The sequence below is a fragment of the Homarus americanus genome, unplaced genomic scaffold, assembly GCF_018991925.1.
Source record: "Homarus americanus isolate GMGI-L3 unplaced genomic scaffold, GMGI_Hamer_2.0 scaffold38393, whole genome shotgun sequence".
NCBI classification, from domain to species: domain Eukaryota; kingdom Metazoa; phylum Arthropoda; class Malacostraca; order Decapoda; family Nephropidae; genus Homarus; species Homarus americanus.
Window position 1 is genome coordinate 1,207,501 of NW_024719307.1, and position 19,967 is coordinate 1,227,467.

At 46.9% G+C, this 19,967-nt stretch overlaps 1 protein-coding gene across 6 annotated transcripts in view; it reads left to right on the top strand.

Moving 5' to 3' along the window:
* Positions 1 to 19,967, top strand: part of LOC121859996 (tetratricopeptide repeat protein 7B-like) — a 108,124-nt gene that overhangs the window by 48,071 nt on the left and 40,086 nt on the right. For all 6 annotated transcript variants that reach the window (XM_042357001.1, XM_042357004.1, XM_042357006.1 and 3 more), the window contains one exon: positions 15,522 to 15,613. In XM_042357001.1, coding sequence (XP_042212935.1) covers positions 15,522 to 15,613 — 92 coding nt within the window. The remainder of the gene's footprint in view (positions 1 to 15,521; positions 15,614 to 19,967) is intronic.

A 19,967-nucleotide genomic window follows, 5' to 3' on the forward strand; every position in this document is an offset into this window, starting at 1 on the left:
CATCACACCTGTACCTAACCCTTCCTACGACTACTACTACTACTTTTTCCCACTTCTTCCTCTTCTGCCTCCTTCTCTTCTCCTTTCTCCTGTTCTTCTCTTCGTCTTTTTTCATTCTTCTCTATCCCTCTTCCCTTTTTCTCTCCCTCCTCCTCCTCACCAGGTGACTGTCCTGGCCTGGTGCTGGGTCTCATGATGGTGACTTGTTGTTTTTCATTGGTGACTTGTATGTAGATGGGTGGGAGGACCTTGGAGTTAAGGTGGGTGGGTGGCAAGACCAGGGCAGTATGAGGTAGTATTGAACGTCTCTGTCGACCTTCCTCACCCCGGATGACGCGTCTCGACAAGCTCTCTCTCTTCCTTTATCCACCCCCCCATCTTCCTCCTTCTCCATCCTCCTCCTTCCCTATTCCTCCATCTTCATCGTTTTCCCTCCTCCCTCTTCCCCTTATCTCCCCCTTTCCCTCCATCTTCCTCTCCCCCTGCTCCTTCTCTTCCCCCTATGCCTCCCTCTTCCTCTCCCTTCTCCCCTTCCCCTCCATCTTCCCTTCCTCCTCCTCCTCCCCTCCTCTCTTTCCCCCTTCCCTCCATCTTCCCTTCCTCCTCCTCCTCTTTCCCCCTTCCCTCCATCTTCCTTCCTCCTCCTCCTCTTTCCCCCCTTCCCTCCATCTTCCCTTCCTCCTCCTCTCCTCCTCCTCTTCCCCCTTCCCTCCATCTTCCCTTCCTCCTCCTCCCGTCTTTGAATTATCTTCATAACATTGTATCATTTTTCTTTTGTTTTAAGCAAGTGATATATTTTTTAAGTTGTTATTATTTGTTGTTGTTGTTGTTGTTTATCTTAATTGCCAGGTACACATTGTCTTCGTTGTCATGGCTACGTTTTTATTCTTGTTGTTAGTTACCTTGAGTGAGTCGTATTAGTTCTCTATATGATTTTAATCTGACTATTTGGGGTTAGGGTGTAGTCATTATGGTTGTGGGGGGGGTCCTGAAATCGACAATTGATGGGTCCGCACTTGTTGAAAATCTGAACGAAAAAAAATATATGAAAGGTGGAAATATGATTATGATTTAGTTTGATCCACACACACACACACACACACACACACACACACACACACGGTTTGGCTGCGTGTTGTATATCGTTGTCTGGTGGTGGAGTAGCGAGTGGAATGTCATTATTCAGGTCAAGTTTTGAAGGTTTCTGTAAAGTAGAACGTGTGAAGGTACATTATGTGAGTGTGTTTGAGACTTACCAGGTGTAGTGAGGGGTGAGGAGTAAGTGACGGAGGTGAGGTGTGAGGTATTGTGTGTAATGATGATAATGATAAGAAGAAGAATTGACAGTTTATGAAAGAATATGGAAGACAAAAGGCTAAAAATATACACTAAACAGAGATGATAATAAGGTACGTAGGTTGATAAGGGAAGTCCTGAGGGGGAGAGGGGGGGCAACAGACAGACCCTAACAGCTCAGATGTATCCAGGGTCAAACATGAGCACAGCAATCTCAGTAATGCCTAGTTCACTCTGTAGTAACTGATGACGAAGTGTTGAGTGGGTGTGTGTGTGTGTGAGTGTGTGTGTGTGTCTGTGTGTGTGTCTCTTTCACTCACTCCTTGACTTGAGCTGAGGCCACATTAGTAAATTACCTTTAAAAATAGCATCCCAATTACTCTTCTCTTCTCTCTACCTTAGCAGTAATTACAACATGCGGTAATGTAATCTCTCATATTAACATTACCCAAAAACATTCTCTGGGGTAATTTGTTTTGTTTCTCCTCGTGTTAACTGGACATAGATCTAGTTAAGGTGAAGTCTTAGGTTAATTCCCCATGTTAAATTTGCATGTTAAATTTCATGGTTTATTTTGCATTCTTATATATTTACTTAGCAGAAATAATTACCTCAAGATCCTTAGAGAATTAAACCTATTGTAGTTTAGTAAAAGAGAAACATGAAAGATTTTGTGATATATTAAAAGAAAAAAAAAATGGTGAGGTGAATGGTGGGGGTTGGGGAATGTGAGGCTTTGAATAGTGGGGGTTGGGAATGTGGGGAGGCTTTGAATGGTGAGGTTGGGAATGTGGGGGAGGCTTCAGATGGTGAGGGTTGGGAATGTGGGGGGAGGCACAGAATGGTGGGGTTAGGAATGTGGGGGGGGGGGCTTGGCTTTAATAGTGTCATAAATGCTCTACTGACGGCTGCAGAGTAATGGTTTAAGCTTGGGGCGTGTAGTAAATGCTGGTGGTATTGACTAGATGTAAATACTGTATACCTGTTTAATAATAACTCTGTGGTAGATGGTCAAGTAAGGAAGGAGGATAACCTGAAAATTAGACACCCTAGCTTATATTCGTTGAGAGGGGAATGGCGGGGAGGATGGAGAGGGCAGGAGGGAGGGAGAATGGAGAGGGCCGGAAGTAGAGAAGAAGGAGGGAGAGTGGAGAGTGATGAAAGAGGGAGAGAATGGGAAGGGTTGGAGAGGGGAGCTTGGGTTGTGTTGGGGAGGCTGAGGAGTGCCGGAAAGGGGGGGAGTACATTGAGTGACAGCCGAGATAGGTCAGGTCAGGTCAGGTCAGGTTACTAGATATTTTAAGCCTCGGCCTGAGTGGACCAGTACCTGTCTTCTCCCCCCCCCCTTCCTCCTCCCCCCGATACACCCTGGAAGAGACTGCAGGTGGTGACAGGTGGTGCGAGAGATTTTGAAATAGTCGTACTCAAGGGAGCTGTACTTGGTGGTGGTACTCAAGGAGGTGAAGATAGTCGTACTCAAGGGAGCTGTACTTGGTGGTGGTACTCAAGGAGGTGAAGATAGTCGTACTCAAGAGATGGAGGAACAATGGTTGTGTGTGTCGATGCTGCTGTCTCACCCACTTGGCGGAGGATGCTTGGGTCACAAGTTCTCACCTGGCAGAACCAAACGTAAGCAGATTGTGGTGGTGGCGGTGGTGGTTGTTGTGGTTGTGGTGGTTGTGGTGGTGGTGGTGGTGGTGGTTTTGGTGGTGGTTATTGTGAGGGAACGAGAGAGAGAGAGGGAGAGAGAGAGGGAGAGGGAGGTTGGAATGGAGGTGGAAGTCCAGACGGGCGTGACTCAACCACCACTAACTCTTCCTTCATTTTCTCTACCTTCTCCTCCACTTTCTTTACTTTCTCCTCCACCATCATTGTTATTGTCATCATCACCACATCCAGGTCACCTCCCAAACACATTAACTCTCTCTCTCTCTCTCTCTCTCTCTCTCTCTCTCTCTCCCCTCGTTGATTACCGTGACAGGGAGGATCGTGTTGAGCGAGATTATATTTGATGTTATGGAAGATTAATCAGGATCAGGTGAGGTTCATTATAACATCTGCTGCCGCCCTTGTCTGAGGAGAAAATGGGCCCTCTGGTTAAATGGGCCCCTGTCATGATAGACCCCTCCCCTGAGTCCTACCGGGCCCCCTATCCAAGCCCTAACTCGTTTAAATTGTGTAATTCTGTAAACATCAAGGATCTCTGTAAACACAAACACCCTATATGGAGATACAGGTGAGGGAGGGTTGCGTGATGGTCCACTAATTACCAGGTAGGACACGGCACCTGGTAGGACACGGCACCAGGTAGGACACGGCACCAGGTAGGACACGGCACCAGGTAGGACACGGCGACAGGTAGGTGGGACACGGCGATAGGTGGGACACGGCGATGGGTGGGACACGGCACCAGGTAGGACGGCGACAGGTGGGACCACGACAGGTGGGACACGGCGACAGGTGGGACACGGCGACAGGTAGGACACGGCGACAGGTGTAGGACACGGCGACAGGTGGGACACGGCACCAGGTGGGACACGACGGGTAGGACACGGCGACAGTAGGACACGGCGACAGGTGGGACACGGCACGACACAGGTGGGACGGCGACAGGTGGGACACGGCGACAGGTGGGACACGGCACCAGGTGGGACACGGCACCAGGTAGGACACGGCACCAGGTAGGACACGGCACCAGGTAGGACACGGCACCAGGTAGGACACGGCACCAGGTAGGACACGGCACTAGTTGGGTTAGGTTAGGTTACCAAGACCCACTTAACCAGCAATCAGTTATCCATATCCATGCTTATTCTTATCCAACCAAGAAGAAGAAGAAGAAGAAGAAGAAGAAGGTAGTGTTTCTTAATTAAAGCAACACATCAAGTGAACTCGTGTTATCAGGTGTAGGTGGTGATGATGGTGATGATGATGGTGGTCAACTTGTTGCAACAGCAGCAGTGTGGGGATAGGGGGGTGAGGGGGAAGAAGCAGCAGATTGGGTTGGGGAAGGGGCAGTATCAGCAGGAAGGGGTGGGAAGGAGCAGAAGGAGGGGGGTGGGGGCAGCAGCAGGGGGATGAGGTAGGAGAGTGTTGTAAGCAGAGATCAGCCAGGGTGACGTGGCCACTCACTCACGTCATCAATAAGGGTCAGCAACCTCCTCCTCCTCCTCCTCCTCACGTTTAACTTCCTGTGAGGGCGAGGCTGTGTTAGGTGAGGGCGGGGATGTGTTAGGTGAGGGCGGGGATGTGTTCGGTGAGGGCGGGGATGTGATGTGAGGGCGGGGAGAGGTGTGGAGGTGAGGTAATCGTTGGTAATGTGTGTGTGTGTGTCAAGGCCGTGACACCGATCCAGTATAATGGACGGCCTCGGACACGAACACCTACCCTACCCGAGTCGTCTCTTTTGTTAAGGTCCTGGGTGCACGGAGCGACTCCCCCTGACTCTACCTCATTCCCCTGACCCTCCCCGACTTCCCCCTTCCCCGACTCTCCCTGACCCTCTCCCCCTCCCCCTGGCCCGGTACTGTCCCAGGTACTGTCCAATCTCTCCGTCACTCTCACTTGTCAGGTGTGGGAGATAAAGTAATGGGCTGTCATGCACTAAACTGTGTGGTCTGTTACGGTGTGTTATGTATACAGCCCCGTGTTGTGTATCATGGGTTGTGGGTTGTATATCATGGGTTGTTGGTTTTATATCATGGGTTGTGGGCAGAGCTCCCACAAAGCAAAACCTTGAATTCCCCAAACTAACGCTAAAATTTACCAAGAATGAATAATATTTCTCAAAAAAATTATCTTCATTTTATTATTATTATTATGCATTATATTAGTTATTCATAACCCCCCCATCTCTCTCTCTCTCTCTCTCTCTCTCAACACGCAATAGCAGGCAGTAAGTTATTTGTAATGGAAAACTGTACTGTTTCAGAAAAAAATGGCTCAAATGAAGTATTAAACCTTTATTATGAAAAATACATTCTTTTGTAATAAGTATATAGTTCACTAACTACTGTTAAACTAAATGGAATTGTAGTCTTTGGAATAATAAGCATAGGTAGTAGGCAGTTATCAAACAGGGAGGTACTACCGCCTGGGAAGATATTGGAAGGATAATGTGGTGTCTAATGGTAGAATCTGCTGCCATATGGCATCGCAAAAATTGTGACCAAGTCTCAGGCTGCTGATCTGACTTTCTGCCTCATTTACACACAATTGCAGGTGTCAGTTGTTTCTCTTAATATTGACAACACAACATACACAATTTATATTGTTTCTCACTATTTATATATTTTTTATTTATGGACTTTATTATTATTATGTTTATTTTTGTGTAATATATTATTATTATTTATTATTATTGTTGTTATTATTATTATTATTATTATTATTATTATTATTATTATTATTATTATTATTATTATTATTATTATTATTATATTTTCGCCAATCCTGAAAAAATAGAATGAGAAATTTCCTTCATAAGCATAACACTACAATGAGGTGCGCCTACGCAGTCACAACGCCACGAGAGAGATGCTCGGTCACAACGCCACGAGAGAGATGCTCGGTCACAACGCCACGAGAGAGATGCTCGGTCACAACGCTACGAGAGAGATGCTCGGTCTCTATACTACAAGAAAGATGCACGGTCTCTACGCTACGAGAGAGATGCACGGTCTCTACGTTACGAGAGAGATGCACGGTCGCAACGCTACGAGAGAGATGCGCTATCAGAACCTCACTTAGGAGGTTGGGCGGTCACAACGTCATGAAAGAAGTGCCCGTTCCCATCTCTTCGAAATTGGTGTGCGGTCGCAAGCTACAAAAGAGGTGACCGGTCTCAATGCTACGAAAGCGACGACTGTTCATAACAATACCAAAAACAAAACAAAAGTCACACTCTTATTATCATACCATGTCACAAACGTAATATGGTATGATAATAACTTTATGGGGACTAACTACACGTATGACTGACCCAGATTAACAGCACACACACTGAGGCCAATTCAAAATTTGACCGTTCAGAAATAATTACTCTGTATAATGAGGTTGGAATTCCTAAATATAGTAAAAACTCTAGGTTGGTTCATTACCTTAGTGATGATGGATGGTGATGTAGTGATGATGGATGGTGATGTAGTGATGATGGATGGTGATGTAGTGATGATGGATGGTGATGTAGTGATGATGGATGGTGATGTAGTGATGATGGATGGTGTTAAGTATAGTGATGGATGGTGTTAAGTATAGTGATGATGCATGTAGTGATGATGGATGGTGTTGTATATGATGGATGGTGTTGTATGATGATGGATGGTGTTAAGTATAGTGATGATGGATGGTGTTATATGTGATGATGGATGGTGTTATATGTAGTGATGATGGATGGTGTTATATGTAGTATTGATGGTTGAGATTGTTATATGTAGTGATGAGGATGGTGGTGTTATAGTGGTGGTGATGTGATGTGGATGGTGTGGTATATGTGTGATGATGGTTGGTGTTATATGTAGTGATGATGGATGGTGTTATATGTGATGATGGATGGTGTTATATGTAGTGATGATGGATGATGTTATATGTAGTGATGATGGATGGTGTTATATGTAGTGATGATGGATGGTGTTAAGTATAGATGGATGGTGATGTAGTATTGATGGATGGTGTTATATGTAGTGATGATGGATGGTGTTAAGTATAGTGATGATGGATGGTGTTATATGTAGTGATGATGGATGGTGTTAAGTATAGTGATGATGGATGGTGTTATATGTAGTGATGATGGATGGTGTTATATGTAGTGATGATGGATGGTGTTATATGTAGTGATGATGGATGGTGTTATATGTAGTGATGATGGATGGTGTTATATGTAGTGATGATGGATGGTGTTATATGTAGTGATGATGGATGGTGTTAAGTATAGTGATGATGCATGGTGTTATACAATATTTATTGGTGCCATTCCGTTAACTAATGTGGACGACCCTGCCGCCTTGTGGGTTGTATATCATGGGTTGTGGGTTGTATATAATGGGTTCTAGCATTTGGTCATGGGTTGTGTTGGGGGTAGACTTAAGACTGTTGGTTAGATTAGGTTAGGTTAGGTTAGGTGAAGCAATAACCACCGTTTGAACTTCCTCCTCCTCCTCGTACCTTAACTAACGATTCAAATGTTACATCACCCAACGTAACCCAACCAAAACCCAACGTAACCCAACCAAAACCCAACCTCAATTTCAAAACGGACAAAGATCAAATTTAACTCCAGCTTCAATGACATAGTTAAATCACTTCAGAAACACACTGTATAGATAAAGGTCCCGACGTTGTTATTCACCTGTACTGCTGACGAGGTTGTGGGGGTGGTAGTAGTGGTAGTGGTGGTGATGGTGCCGGTGATAGCTACCTCATTATTCAACCGGAAAATTATATCATCATGGGGGTGAAAGCCGTAGGAGAATGAGTTAACTAGGTGTGATAAAGTGAGTGTTTGTCAGGTGGTGGTGTGGCTCTATTGTTAGGTTAGGTGTGGCTCTATTGTTAGGTTAGGTGTGGCTCTATTGTTAGGTTAGGTGTGGCTCTGTTGTTAGGTTAGGTGTGGCTCTGTTTTAGGTTAGGTGTGGCTCTGTTGTTAGGTTAGGTGTGGCTCTATTGTTAGGTTAGGTGTGGCTCTATTGTTAGGTGTGTCTTTGTTGGGTTGGGTGTGTTGTTGGGTTAGGTGTGGCTCATTGTTAGGGTTTGGGTGTGGCTCTGTTGTTAGGTTAGGTGTGGCTCTGTTGTTAGGTTAGGTGTGGCTCTGTTGTTAGGTTAGGTGTGACTCTATTGTTGGGTTAGGTGTGGCTCTGTTGTTAGGTTAGGTGTGGCTCTGTTGTTAGGTTAGGTGTGGCTCTGTTGTTAGGTTAGGTGTGTCTGTTGTTGGGTTAGGTGTGGCTCTGTTGTTAGGTTAGGTGTGGCTCTTTTGTTAGGTTAGGTGTGGCTCTGTTGTTGGGTTAGGTGTGGCTCTATTGTTAGGTTAGGTGTGGCTCTGTTGTTAGGTTAGGTGTGGCTCTATTGTTGGGTTAGGTGTGGCTCTGTTTTTAGGTTAGGTGTGGCTCTGTTGTTAGGTTAGGTGTGCCTCTTTGTTGGGTTAGGTGTGGCTCTGTTGTTAGGTTAGGTGTGGCTCTGTTGTTGGGTGTAGGTGTGGCTCTATTGTTAGGTTAGGTGTGGCTCTGTTTTAGGTTAGGTGTGGCTCTATTGTTAGGTTAGGTGTGGCTCTATTGTTAGGTTAGGTGTGGCTCTGTTGTTAGGTTAGGTGTGGCTCTGTTGTTAGGTTAGGTGTGGCTCTATTGTTAGGTTAGGTGTGGCTCTATTGTTAGGTTAGGTGTGGCTCTTTGTTAGGTTAGGTGTGGCTCTATTGTTAGGTTAGGTGTGGCTCTATTGTTAGGTTAGGTGTGGCTCTATTGTTGGGTTAGGTGGCTCTGTTGTTAGGTTAGGTGTGGCTCCTATTGTTAGGTTAGGTGTGGCTCTTTGTTAGGTTAGGTGTGGCTCTGTTGTTAGGTTAGGTGTGGCTCTATTGTTAGGTTAGGTGTGGCTCTATTGTTAGGTTAGGTGTGGCTCTATTGTTGGGTTAGGTGTGGCTCTATTTGTTAGGTTAGGTGTGGCTCTGTTGTTAGGTTAGGTGTGGCTCTATTGTTAGGTTAGGTGTGGCTCTATTGTTAGGTTGGGTGTGGCTCTGTTGTTAGGTTAGTGTGGCTCTATTGTTGGGTTAGGTGTGGCTCCTGTTAGGTTAGGTGTGGCTCTGTTGGGTTAGGTGTGGCTCTGTTTGGGTTAGGTGTGGCTCTATTGTTAGGTTAGGTGTGGCTCTATTGTTGGGTTAGGTGTGGCTCTATTGTTGGGTTAGGTGTGGCTCTGTTGTTAGGTTAGGTGTGGCTCTATTGTTGGGTTGGGTGTGGCTCTATTGTTGGGTTAGGTGTGGCTCATGTTAGGTTAGTGTGGCTCTATTGTTGGGTTAGGTGTGGCTCTATTGTCAGGTGGTGGTGTGGCTCTATTGTTAGGTTAGGTGTGGCTCTGTTGTTAGGTTAGGTGTGGCTCTATTGTTGGGTTAGGTGTGGCCTATTGTTAGGTTAGGTGTGGCTCTGTTGTTAGGTTAGGTGTGGCTCTGTTTTAGGTTAGGTGTGGCTCTATTGTTAGGTTGGGTGTGGCTCTATTGTTGGGTTAGGTGTGGCTCTATTGTTAGGTTAGGTGTGGCTCTGTTGTTAGGTTAGGTGTGGCTCTATTGTTAGGTTAGGTGTGGCTCTGTTGTTAGGTTAGGTGTGGCTCTATTGTTGGGTTAGGTGTGGCTCTGTTGTTGGGTTAGGTGTGGCTCTATTGTTAGGTTAGGTGTGGCTCTATTGTTAGGTTAGGTGTGGCTCTATTGTTAGGTTAGGTGTGGCTCTGTTGTTAGGTTAGGTGGCTCTATTGTTGGGTTAGGTGTGGCTCTATTGTTAGGTTAGGTGTGGCTCTGTTGTTAGGTTAGGTGTGGCTCTATTGTTGGTGGGTTGGGTGGCTCTGTTGTTAGGTTGGTGTGGCTCTGTTGTGTTAGGTGTGGCTCTGTTGTTGGGTTAGGTGTGGCTCTATTGTTAGGTTAGGTGTGGCTCTGTTGTTAGGTTAGGTGTGGCTCTGTTGTTAGGTTAGGTGTGGCTCTCTGTTGGGGTTAGGTGTGGCTCTATTGTTAGGTTAGGTGTGGCTCTATTGTTGGGTTAGGGTGTGGCTCTATTGTTAGGTTAGGTGTGGCTCTATTGTTAGGGTTAGGTGTGGCTCTATGTTGTTGGGTTGGGTGTGGCTCTATTGTTAGGTTAGGTGTGGCTCTGTTGTTAGGTTAGGTGTGGCTCTATTGTTAGGTTAGGTGTGGCTCTATTGTTAGGTTAGGTGTGGCTCTGTTGTTGGGTTAGGTGTGGCTCTATTGTTAGGTTGGGTGTGGCTCTGTTGTTAGGTTAGGTGTGGCTCTGTTGTTAGGTTAGGTGTGGCTATTGTTGGTTAGGTGTGGCTCTATTGTTAGGTTAGGTGTGGCTCTGTTGTTAGGTTAGGTGTGGCTCTGTTGTTGGGTTAGGTGTGGCTCTATAGTTAGGTTAGGTGTGGCTCTGTTGTTAGGTTAGGTGTGGCTCTGTTGTTAGGTTAGGTGTGGCTCATTGTTAGGTTAGGTGTGGCTCTATTGTTGGGTTAGGTGTGGCTCTATTGTTAGGTTAGGTGTGGCTCTGTTGTTGGGTTAGGTGTGGCTCTATTGTTGGGTTAGGTGTGGCTCTATTGTTAGGTTGGGTGTGGCTCTGTTGTTGGGTTAGGTGGCTCTATTGTTAGGTTAGGTGTGGCTCTGTTGGGTTGGTGTGGCTCTATTGTTAGGTTAGGTGTGGCCTCTATTGTTAGGTTAGGTGTGGCTCTATTGTTAGGTTAGGTGTGGCTCTGTTGTTGAGGTTAGGTGTGGCTCTATTGTTAGGTTAGGTGTGGCTCTTTGTCACTATCACCTCCTCCACTGCTCCCTCCTCGATGCTTCAGAAAAAATGGTGCTAATTTTTAAGTGACAATAATGATAGTGGTGTCGTGTGGTGTCGTGTCGTGTGGTGTGATGGGTGATGGTGTTTGTGGTGTGAGCATAGTGACAGGTCTTCAAGCATGAGAGATGGTGGTATAAATTCATTACTTATGGACTAAGGTGGCAGTGTATTGTGTGTGTGTGTGTGTGTGTGTGTGTGTGTGTGTGTGTGTGTGTGTGTGTGTGTGTGAAAGGAAAGCATCTGAAACATTTTATTGGCATAGTGAGTGAACACGGACATAACCCCCCTCCTGCTGCACCTCACCCCACCCCAGACCTGCTTACCTTGACCCAGGAATTCCACCGACCTTGTATACAAAATGAACCTTTGGCTGTGAAGAAAAGAAATGAATCCTGAGCTTGGGTTTTTGATCTGTGCTTCCGTGACTGACTGTCTTGCTGTCGTAACCTACCTTAATGGAGAAAGGATCTTTCATAACTTTACCTCTGTCGTGACGAGAAGCTGGTTGGTCTGACCTTGGCGTGTAAGGGGTTGGGGTGGGTGTGTACGTAGGAATAAGGGTGTGGGGATGGGCTTGGGTGTACGTGGGGTGTGGGGGTATCCGTGGGGGAGGGGTGTGTGTAGAGAAGGGGTAGGGTGGGGGGGGGGGGGATACATGTCGTTGTTGGTTGGTTTCCACACAACACTAAAAAAAAAACATAAATTCAACATAAGTAATACATTTTACACTCATCTCCAGCCTTTAGCCAATCATAAAACAGGATTCTCTTGGTGCTTCATTTTTAACCAATCGTCATGCAGTATACGCTCATTTTGACCAATCACCGTGCAGGATTCTCGAGTACATTCCGGTAACATTGACTAGATTCAACCTTGATACGGTCGACCTGTCTTTAACACCTACCTTCACGTGATACCTTTATGAGACCTAATTATCGCGTTGTTTGACCTTATTTTGATCTTATTTGACCTTATTTTTACGTTGTTTGACCTTACCTTCCCATAACGCGACCTTAGCCTCACAGTACACGACCTTAGCCTCAGTACACGACCTTAGCCTCACAGTACACGACCTTAGCCTCACAGTACACGACCTTAGCCTCAGTACACGACCTTAGCCTCAGTACACGACCTTAGCCTCACGCACACGACCTTAGCCTCAGCACACGACGCCTCAGCACACGACCTTGCCTCAGCACACGACCTTAGCCTCAGTACACGACCTTAGCCTCAGTACACGACCTTAACCTCACAGTACACGACCTTAGCCTCAGCACACGACCTTAACCTCACAGTACACGACTTAGCCTCAGCACACGACCTTAGCCCTCAGTACGACCTTAGCCTCAGTACACGACCTTAGCCTCAGTACACGACCTTAGCCTCAGTACACGACCTTAGCCTCACAGTACACGACCTTAGCCTCCAGTACACGACCTTAGCCTCAGCACGACCTTAGCCTCAGTACACGACCTTAGCCTCAGCACACGACCTTAGCCTCAGCACACGACCTTAGCCTCAGCACGACCTTAGCCTCACAGTACACGACCTTGCCTCAGCACACGACCTTGGCCTCAGCACACGACCTTAGCCTCAGCACACGACCTTAGCCTCACAGCACACGACCTTAGCCTCACAGTACGACCTTAGCCTCACGTTACGTAACGACACAAGTGTATCACCACCATGATCTTGTTCTACCCTTGAGCACAAAGTTTCAATTATATCCACTCACGCGTTCCTGTGTGTGTGTGTGTGTGTGTGTGTGTGTATGTGTGTGTGTGTGTGTGTGTGTGTGTGTGTGTGTGTGTGTGTGTGTGTGAGACAGTATCGTTAACGTTCATTTTAGTGGCAATTATTTTCTTAATATATTTATCCTGATGGTGGTAGTAGTGGTGTTTGTAATGGTGATAATAGTGGTTAGTAGTAGTAGTAGTAATAGTAGGAGTAGTATGGTCGATAATATTTTGGGATGAAGTAGATAATAATGGTAATAGGGATGGTGGTGGTGGTGGTAGGTGGGGGTAAGGGGGGGGGGTGGCCAAACCTCTGTCGTCAGTACGTCTCGATCAATGGCCGATATCCGGGTTTACCTCTCTCTCTCTCTCTCTCTCTCTCCTCTCAGGAGTAATAAGTGTTATCAGCAGGTGAGTGAGCTTGACCGTGTGTGTGGTAGAGTCACAAGGGGGTGAATGTGACATGCAGGGAGACACTCACATTCTCCAAGTGTATCCTTATGTCCTCACGTTCAATGGTCTTCACGAGCATACAACATTCAGTCGGGGCACTACGACCTCCTCTTCCTCCTCCTCCTCCTCCTCCTTTTCATTCCTTCTCTTCCTTTCCACCTCCCCTTTTCCTCCCTTTCCACCTCCCCTTTTCCTCCCTTTCCACCTCCCCTTTTCCTCCCTTTCCACCTCCCCTTTCCTCCCTTTCCACCTCCCTTCCCCCTTTCCACCTCCCCTTTTCCTTCCTTTCCACCTCCTTTTCCTCCCTTTCATCTTCCTTTTCCACCTTTTTTTTTCTTCTTCTCTTCCTCCTCCACAACAAAGCAACATCACAATGCGGTACACCACCTCGAAAAAAACAACAACAATATACTGATTAGTGTGTGTGTGTGTGTGCGTGTGCGTGTGTGTGTGTGTGTGTGTGTGTGTGTGCGCGTGTGTGTGTGTTTGATAACGTCGAGTGGTGATGGTGGTAGTGGTGATAGTACAGGAGGAAACAAGGTGGTGGTGTAGTTAATTATTTTTAGAGACAGACAGAGAACGAAAAGAGAGAGATGAGAGAGATAATAAAGAAAGGTGGAATGGAAGAAGATAAGAGGAAGGAAAAAGGGTTAAATACAAACTTGAGAAATTTAACAAGTGGTGAAGAATAAATTAGTAGTAGTTAGTGGAATGAATGATCACCTTGTTGCTGACTCACTAAGCTAATACTTGTATAGTACAGGGAGGGTGAACTTCTGTATTGGGCTCATTGTTGTAGGTAATGTAGAAAGCTGTTTGGTTAGGTTAAGTTTGGTTAGGTTTGGTTAGGTTAGGTTAGGTTAGTTTGGGTTAGGTTTGGTTAGGTTAGGTTTGGTTAGGTTGGTTGGGTTAGGTTTGGTTTGGTTGGGTTTGGTTAGGTTTGGTTAGGTTAAGTTTGGTTAGGTTTGGTTAGGTTGGCTGCCCACTTTGTCGTCACTTGCACCACATTATCCCATATACGAGTGTGGTTTTGTGGTGGTGGTGTGGTAGTAGTGGTGATGAAGGTACCTGGGTCGTGTTGGTGGTGGTGATGGGGGAGATAGCAGGGTCGTGTTGGTGGTGGAGATGGGGGAATGCAGAGGTCGTGTTGGTGGTGGAGATGGGGAATGGGGTCGTGTTGGTGGTGGAGATGGGGAGATAGCAGGGTCGTGTTGATGGTGGAGATGGGAGAGATGCGGGGTCGTGGTGGTGGTGGAGATGGGGGAGATAGCAGGGTCGTGTTGATGGTGGAGATGGGGGAGATACGGGGTCGTGGTGGAGATGGGAGATAGCACAGGGTCGTGTTGGTGGTGGAGATGGGAGATAGCAGGGTCGTAGTGGAGATGAAGATTGTGGAGGTAGGGTTGCATGATAGTGGTGGTGGAGGTAGCAAGATCGTGTTGGAGTTAGTGGTGTTGGAGATAGTGGTGGTGGTGGAGGAGGAGGAGAAGCAGCAAGGGGAGGGAGGCAGTGTAGATGGGGAAGAGCGGTGGTGTAAAGTTAGCTGTCGGTCGCCATGGTAACGCTGGAGACGACAACAAGAAGTGTCACAGCTTCCCGTGTGTGCCCTAATTGGTCTTCAGGGGGGGTGAGGGAACTGTTGGAGGGAGATGGAGGGGGTGGAAAGGGGAGGTGGATGGAGGGAAGGGGAGGTGGAGGGAGGGAAGGAAGGGGAGAGGGAGGAACGGAAATGTGGAAAAATGAGGTGAAAGGAAGGAGGAACTGTGGGAAGGGAAGGAGGGGGAGGAGCTAGTATGAAGGGGCAGCTAGAACAGAGGAGGGACCCTCCTCCTCTCTCTCCCTCTCTCTCTCTCTCTCTCTCTCTCTCTCTCTCTCGTTATAGAGCCAGACGCGTCATGAGTGTTCAGATAAACATGTTCCCTCGGCGGCCTTCCCACCCACGTCTGTGTGTCTCTGTAAACTACGTGTGTCCTATACTGTGAGAGAGAGAGAGAGAGAAAAAAGAGAGAGAGAGAGAGAACATAATAATCACCTCTCATTTGGCTGGCTGGGCGCACGAGGTAGGCGTGGGCGTGAGGTAGTCGTGGGCGTAAGATAAAGAGCGCTAATACTATAATCATCTCGTAAATATAACAATTATTACTTTATTTATGTTGTGTTGTTGTACGTGGCGGCCAGTGTTGATGACAGTAAAGGTTGATGACTAAATATTATTGTTGTTATTAGGTTTTTGTTATTTTATTTGTTATTGTTGATTATTAGTTGTTATTATTTTTTTTATTTGATGGGTTACTTTATGGTGCTATTATTATTATTATTCCTAGGATTGTCGTTATTCTTATTGTTTTATTATTATTATTATATGGTATTAATTCACCTCTTGTACCTAAGGTGTATCATTAATTAACCTGGTGTACCTGTGTTGCATCCTTATTTAACCAGGTGTACCTGTGTTGCATCATAAATTAACCAGGTGTACCTAAGGTGTATCATTAATTAACCTGGTGTACCTGTGTTGCAGGGTGTGGTGTACCATTACCTGGGCAGTGATCGGCTGGCGGAAAAGACCCTGATGGACGCTATCAAGGTGGACCCCTACGACCACCACGCATGGTAAGGTGCCCCCCGCCCTCTGTTGTGTGGTAGATGAAAGAGACAGATAGATATAATACAACAGATAGAGAAACAGAGATAGATAGAGATAGATAGAGATACGTAAAGAAGATGAGATTAAGAGACAGAGGCGGATAGATGGATAAGAAGGGAGAGAAGCAATGGGGTAAGGAGGAGGCAATATGTACACAGAACGGGATAACAGAGGTGTAGTAACGGTGTGGTGACAGGGTGTGGTAACGGTGTAGCAACAGGGTGTGGTAACAGGGTGTAGCAACAGGGTGTAACAGTGTGGTGACAGGGTGTGAACGGGTGTAGCAACAGGGTGTGATAACGGTGTAGCAACAGGGCGTGGTAACGGTGTGGTAACAGAGGCGTAGCAACAGGGCGTGGTAACAGAGGCGTAGCAACAGGGCGTGTGTAGAGGCGTAGCAACAGGGGCGTGGCAACAGGGTGTGGTAACAGGGCGTGTGTACGGTGTGGAAACGGAAGGAAGTGTGGTTAGCAGAGGGTGTGGTAACTGAGGACGAGGCAACAGAGAGTGTGGTAATAGGGGGCGTGGCAGCAGAGGGCGTGGCAGCAGGCGTGGAGCGGGGCGCGGGTCTCTTGGTGGTGGTTCATTACGTCCAGGCCGGCAGGATTAATATGTCTCACAGGGACCCATGCCACCCATGACACCCCCACGCCACCCATGACACCCCCACGCCACCCATGACACCCCCGCCACCATGACACCCCCACGCCACCCATGACACCCCTTCCACGCCACCCATGACACCCTCCACGCCACCCATGACACCCCCGCCACCCAGCACCTCCACCCACCAGACACCCCACGACCCGACACCCCACACCGCACCCCCACGCCACCATGACACCCCACACCCACCCACCCAACCCCCCCACCCATGACACCCCCACGCCACCCATGACACCCTCCATGCCACCCATGACATCCCCACGCCACCCATGACACCCCTCCCGCCACCCATGACACCCCGCCACCCAGACACCCCCACGCCACCCATGACACCCCCACGCCACCCATGACACCCCCCACGCCACCCATGACCCCCACCACGCCATCTACAATGTGTCATGATGATAGGGTGGGTGTTAGAATGTGTTAGTATCTTAATGGTGTTAGAGTAGTCGTTAGTGGTGTTAGTTGTGTTAGAGTAGTCGTTAGTGGTGTTAGTTGTTGTTAGAGTGGTCGTTAGTGGTGTTAGTTGTGTTAGAGTGGTCGATAGTGGTGTTAGTTGTGTTAGAGTGGTCGATAGTGGTGTTAGTTGTGTTATAGTGGTCGTTAGTGGTGTTAGTTGTGTTAGAGTAGTCGTTAGTGGTGTTAGTTGTGTTAGAGTAGTCGATAATGGTGTTCGTTGTGTTAGAGTGGTCGTTAGTGGTGTTAGTTGTGTTAGAGTAGTCGTTAGTGGTGTTAGTTGTGTTAGAGTAGTCGTTAGTGGTGTTAGCTGTGTTAGAGTGGTCGTTAGTGGTGTTAGTTGTGTTAGAGTAGTCGTTAGTGGTGTTAGTTGTGTTAGAGTGGTCGTTAGTGGTGTTAGTTGTGTTACGGTAGTCGTTAGTGGTGTTAGTTGTGTTAGAGTGGTCGTTAGTGGTGTTAGTTGTGTTGAGTAGTCGATAGTGGTGTTAGTTGTGTTGTTGTAGTGGTCGTTAGTGGTGTTAGTTGTGTTAGAGTAGTCGATAGTGGTGTTGTTAGTTGTGTTGTAGTGGTCGTTAGTGGTTTGGTTGTGTTAAGAGTAGTCGATAGTGGTGTTGGTTAGTGTTGTAGTGGTCGTTAGTGGTGTTAGTTGTGTTAGAGTAGTCGATAGTGGTGTTAGTTGTGTTGTAGTGGTCGTTAGTGGTGTTAGTTGTGTTAGAGTAGTCGATAGTGGTGTTAGTTGTGTTAGAGTAGTCGATAGTGGTGTTAGTTGTGTTAGAGTAGTCGATAGTGGTGTTAGTTGTGTTGTAGTGGTCGTTAGTGGTGTTAGTTGTGTTAGAGTAGTCGATAGTGGTGTTTGTTGTGTTGTAGTGGTCGTTAGTGGTGTTAGTTATGTTATAGTGGTCGTTAGTGATGTTAGTTGTGTTATAGTGGTCGTTAGTGGTGTTAGTTGTGTTGTAGTGGTCGTTAGTGGTGTTAGTTGTGTTATTGTGGTCGTTAGTGATGTTAGTTGTGTTATAGTGGTCGTTAGTGGTGTTAGTTGTGTTGTAGTGGTCGTTAGTGGTGTTAGTTGTGTTATAGTGGTCGTTAGTGGTGTTAGTTGTGTTATAGTGGTCGATAGTGGTGTTAGTTGTGTTATAGTGGTCGTTAGTGGTGTTAGTTGTGTTATAGTGGTCGTTAGTGGTGTTAGTTGTGTTATTGTGGTCGTTAGTGGTGTTAGTTGTGTTATAGTGGTCGTTAGTTGTGTTAGAGTAGTTGTTAGTGGTGTTAAAATATTTGTTAGTGGCGTTAAAGTAGTCGCTGGTGGTGTTAGTTGTGTTATAGTGGTCGTTAGTGATGTTAAAATAGTTGTTAGTGGTGTTATAGTAGTCGTTAATGGCGTTATAGTAGTCGTTAATGGCGTTATAGTAGTCGTTAATGGCGTTATAGTAGTCGTTAGTGGTGTTATAGTCGTCGTTAGTGGCGTTAGAATAGTCGTTAGTGGTGTTATAGTAGTCGTTAATGGCGTTATAGTAGTCGTTAGTGGCGTTATAGTAGTCGTTAGTGGCGTTAGTGGTGTTATAGTAGGGTCTGGTAGGGGCTGCGTCTGGCCGGCCGTACCAACAGGTGTGCTCCCCATCAAATCACCGTCAGATTTTATTACTGGGGCACAGGTGTGTTTTGGGGAGGCCAGAGCCGGGGTTTACGTGGACTTGACGTGGGTGGCCAGAGAGGAAGTTTAATGGGGTTTGGTGTGGGTGGGTGGGGGGTAGGAGCGACGTGGGTGGCCAGAGAGGAAGTTTAATGGGTTTGGTGTGGGTGAGCAGTGGGGGGAAGGAGGCTTGACGTGGTGGGTGGAGGAGGAAGGTTGCAGTGGTGGGTGAGGGCGATAGGTGGTGGTCGGGGTGGGTGGTGGTGGACGGGGGTGGGTGGTGGTGGTCGGCATGAGGGCTAGGGTGGTCATCATCGTCAGTGCAGTATCCCTCTACGGCTTCTTGCGGTAGATGCCACCACCTTCCTTCCCTCCCCCTCATCCTCCCCTTGCCTCATCATTTCACCCCCCACCCCTCTTTCTCCCCTCACCTCAGTCCCTCCCTCTCACCCTCTGCATGTAGTGACGCAGCCTTGGGGGTGGAGGTAGTAGTAGTAGTGATGAATGACAGGTACTTAACACAGGTGTAATGAATAATAAATTACAGGTGGAAGAGTATGGTGATGGCGTGGGCAGGTGTAAGAGGTGATAGTGAAGGTGATGGTGTGGGACAGGTGTTGGTGGGGGGGGGGGAGGGTGACAGTGGCAGGTGTGGCACTTGATAATTAGGGGAGACTTGGAAGGTGGAGGTGTAAGCTTGCTTTTGTGTATAGGGAGGGAGGGAAGGTTAGGCTAGGTTGGGTTAGGTTAGGTTTAAGTTAGGCAGGTATAGTTAAATTAGCGTTTGGTTAGAGCAGGTTAGGGTTAGGTTAGGTTTAAGTTAGGCAGGTATAGTTAAATTAGCGTTTGGTTATATCAGGTTAGGGTTAGGTTAGGTTTGAGTTGGGTTAGGTTAGGATTAGAGTATTTAATCACGAAGGCAGAATAAGCTGGGGTCAGAGGTTAATCTTGACGTGATCGTCCGCCACAAATATAACCCGATCAACACCGAGACGCACTGAACATGATACTGCGGCACTAAGCTACACTGTCCTACCTATGTGTCAGGTTAGGTTAGGTTAGAATAGGTTAGGTTTGGTTAGTGGTTTGGTTTGGTTTGGTTAGGTTAGGTTTGGTTAGGTTTGGTTGGGTTAGGTTAGGTTTGGTTTGGTTAGGTTAGGTTTGTTGGTTAGGTTAGAATAGGTTAGGTTTGGTTTGGTTTGGTTAGGTTAGGTTGGTTTGGTTTGGTTTGGTTTGGTTTGGTTTGGTTAGGTTAGGTTTTGTTGGTTAGGTTAGAATAGATTAGATTAGGTTAGGTTTGGTTAGAATAGGTTAGGTTTGTTTAGGTTAGGTTAGATTAGGTTTGGTTGTGCCACAGTTTTACTATTTAAATTGTCTTTCAGTTCATTAATGTGTCTTATATATACAACTTTCTTACTTGTGATATTTTTACTAATTTTTTTTTCCATGACCCGGTAGCTACTTTTTCTTTGATGTGTAATTGAGTGTGAGGGCAGGTAGTGTGGTATGACGGCCAGGTGTGGTGGTGGTATGACGGCCAGGTGTGGTGGTGGTATGACGGCCAGGTG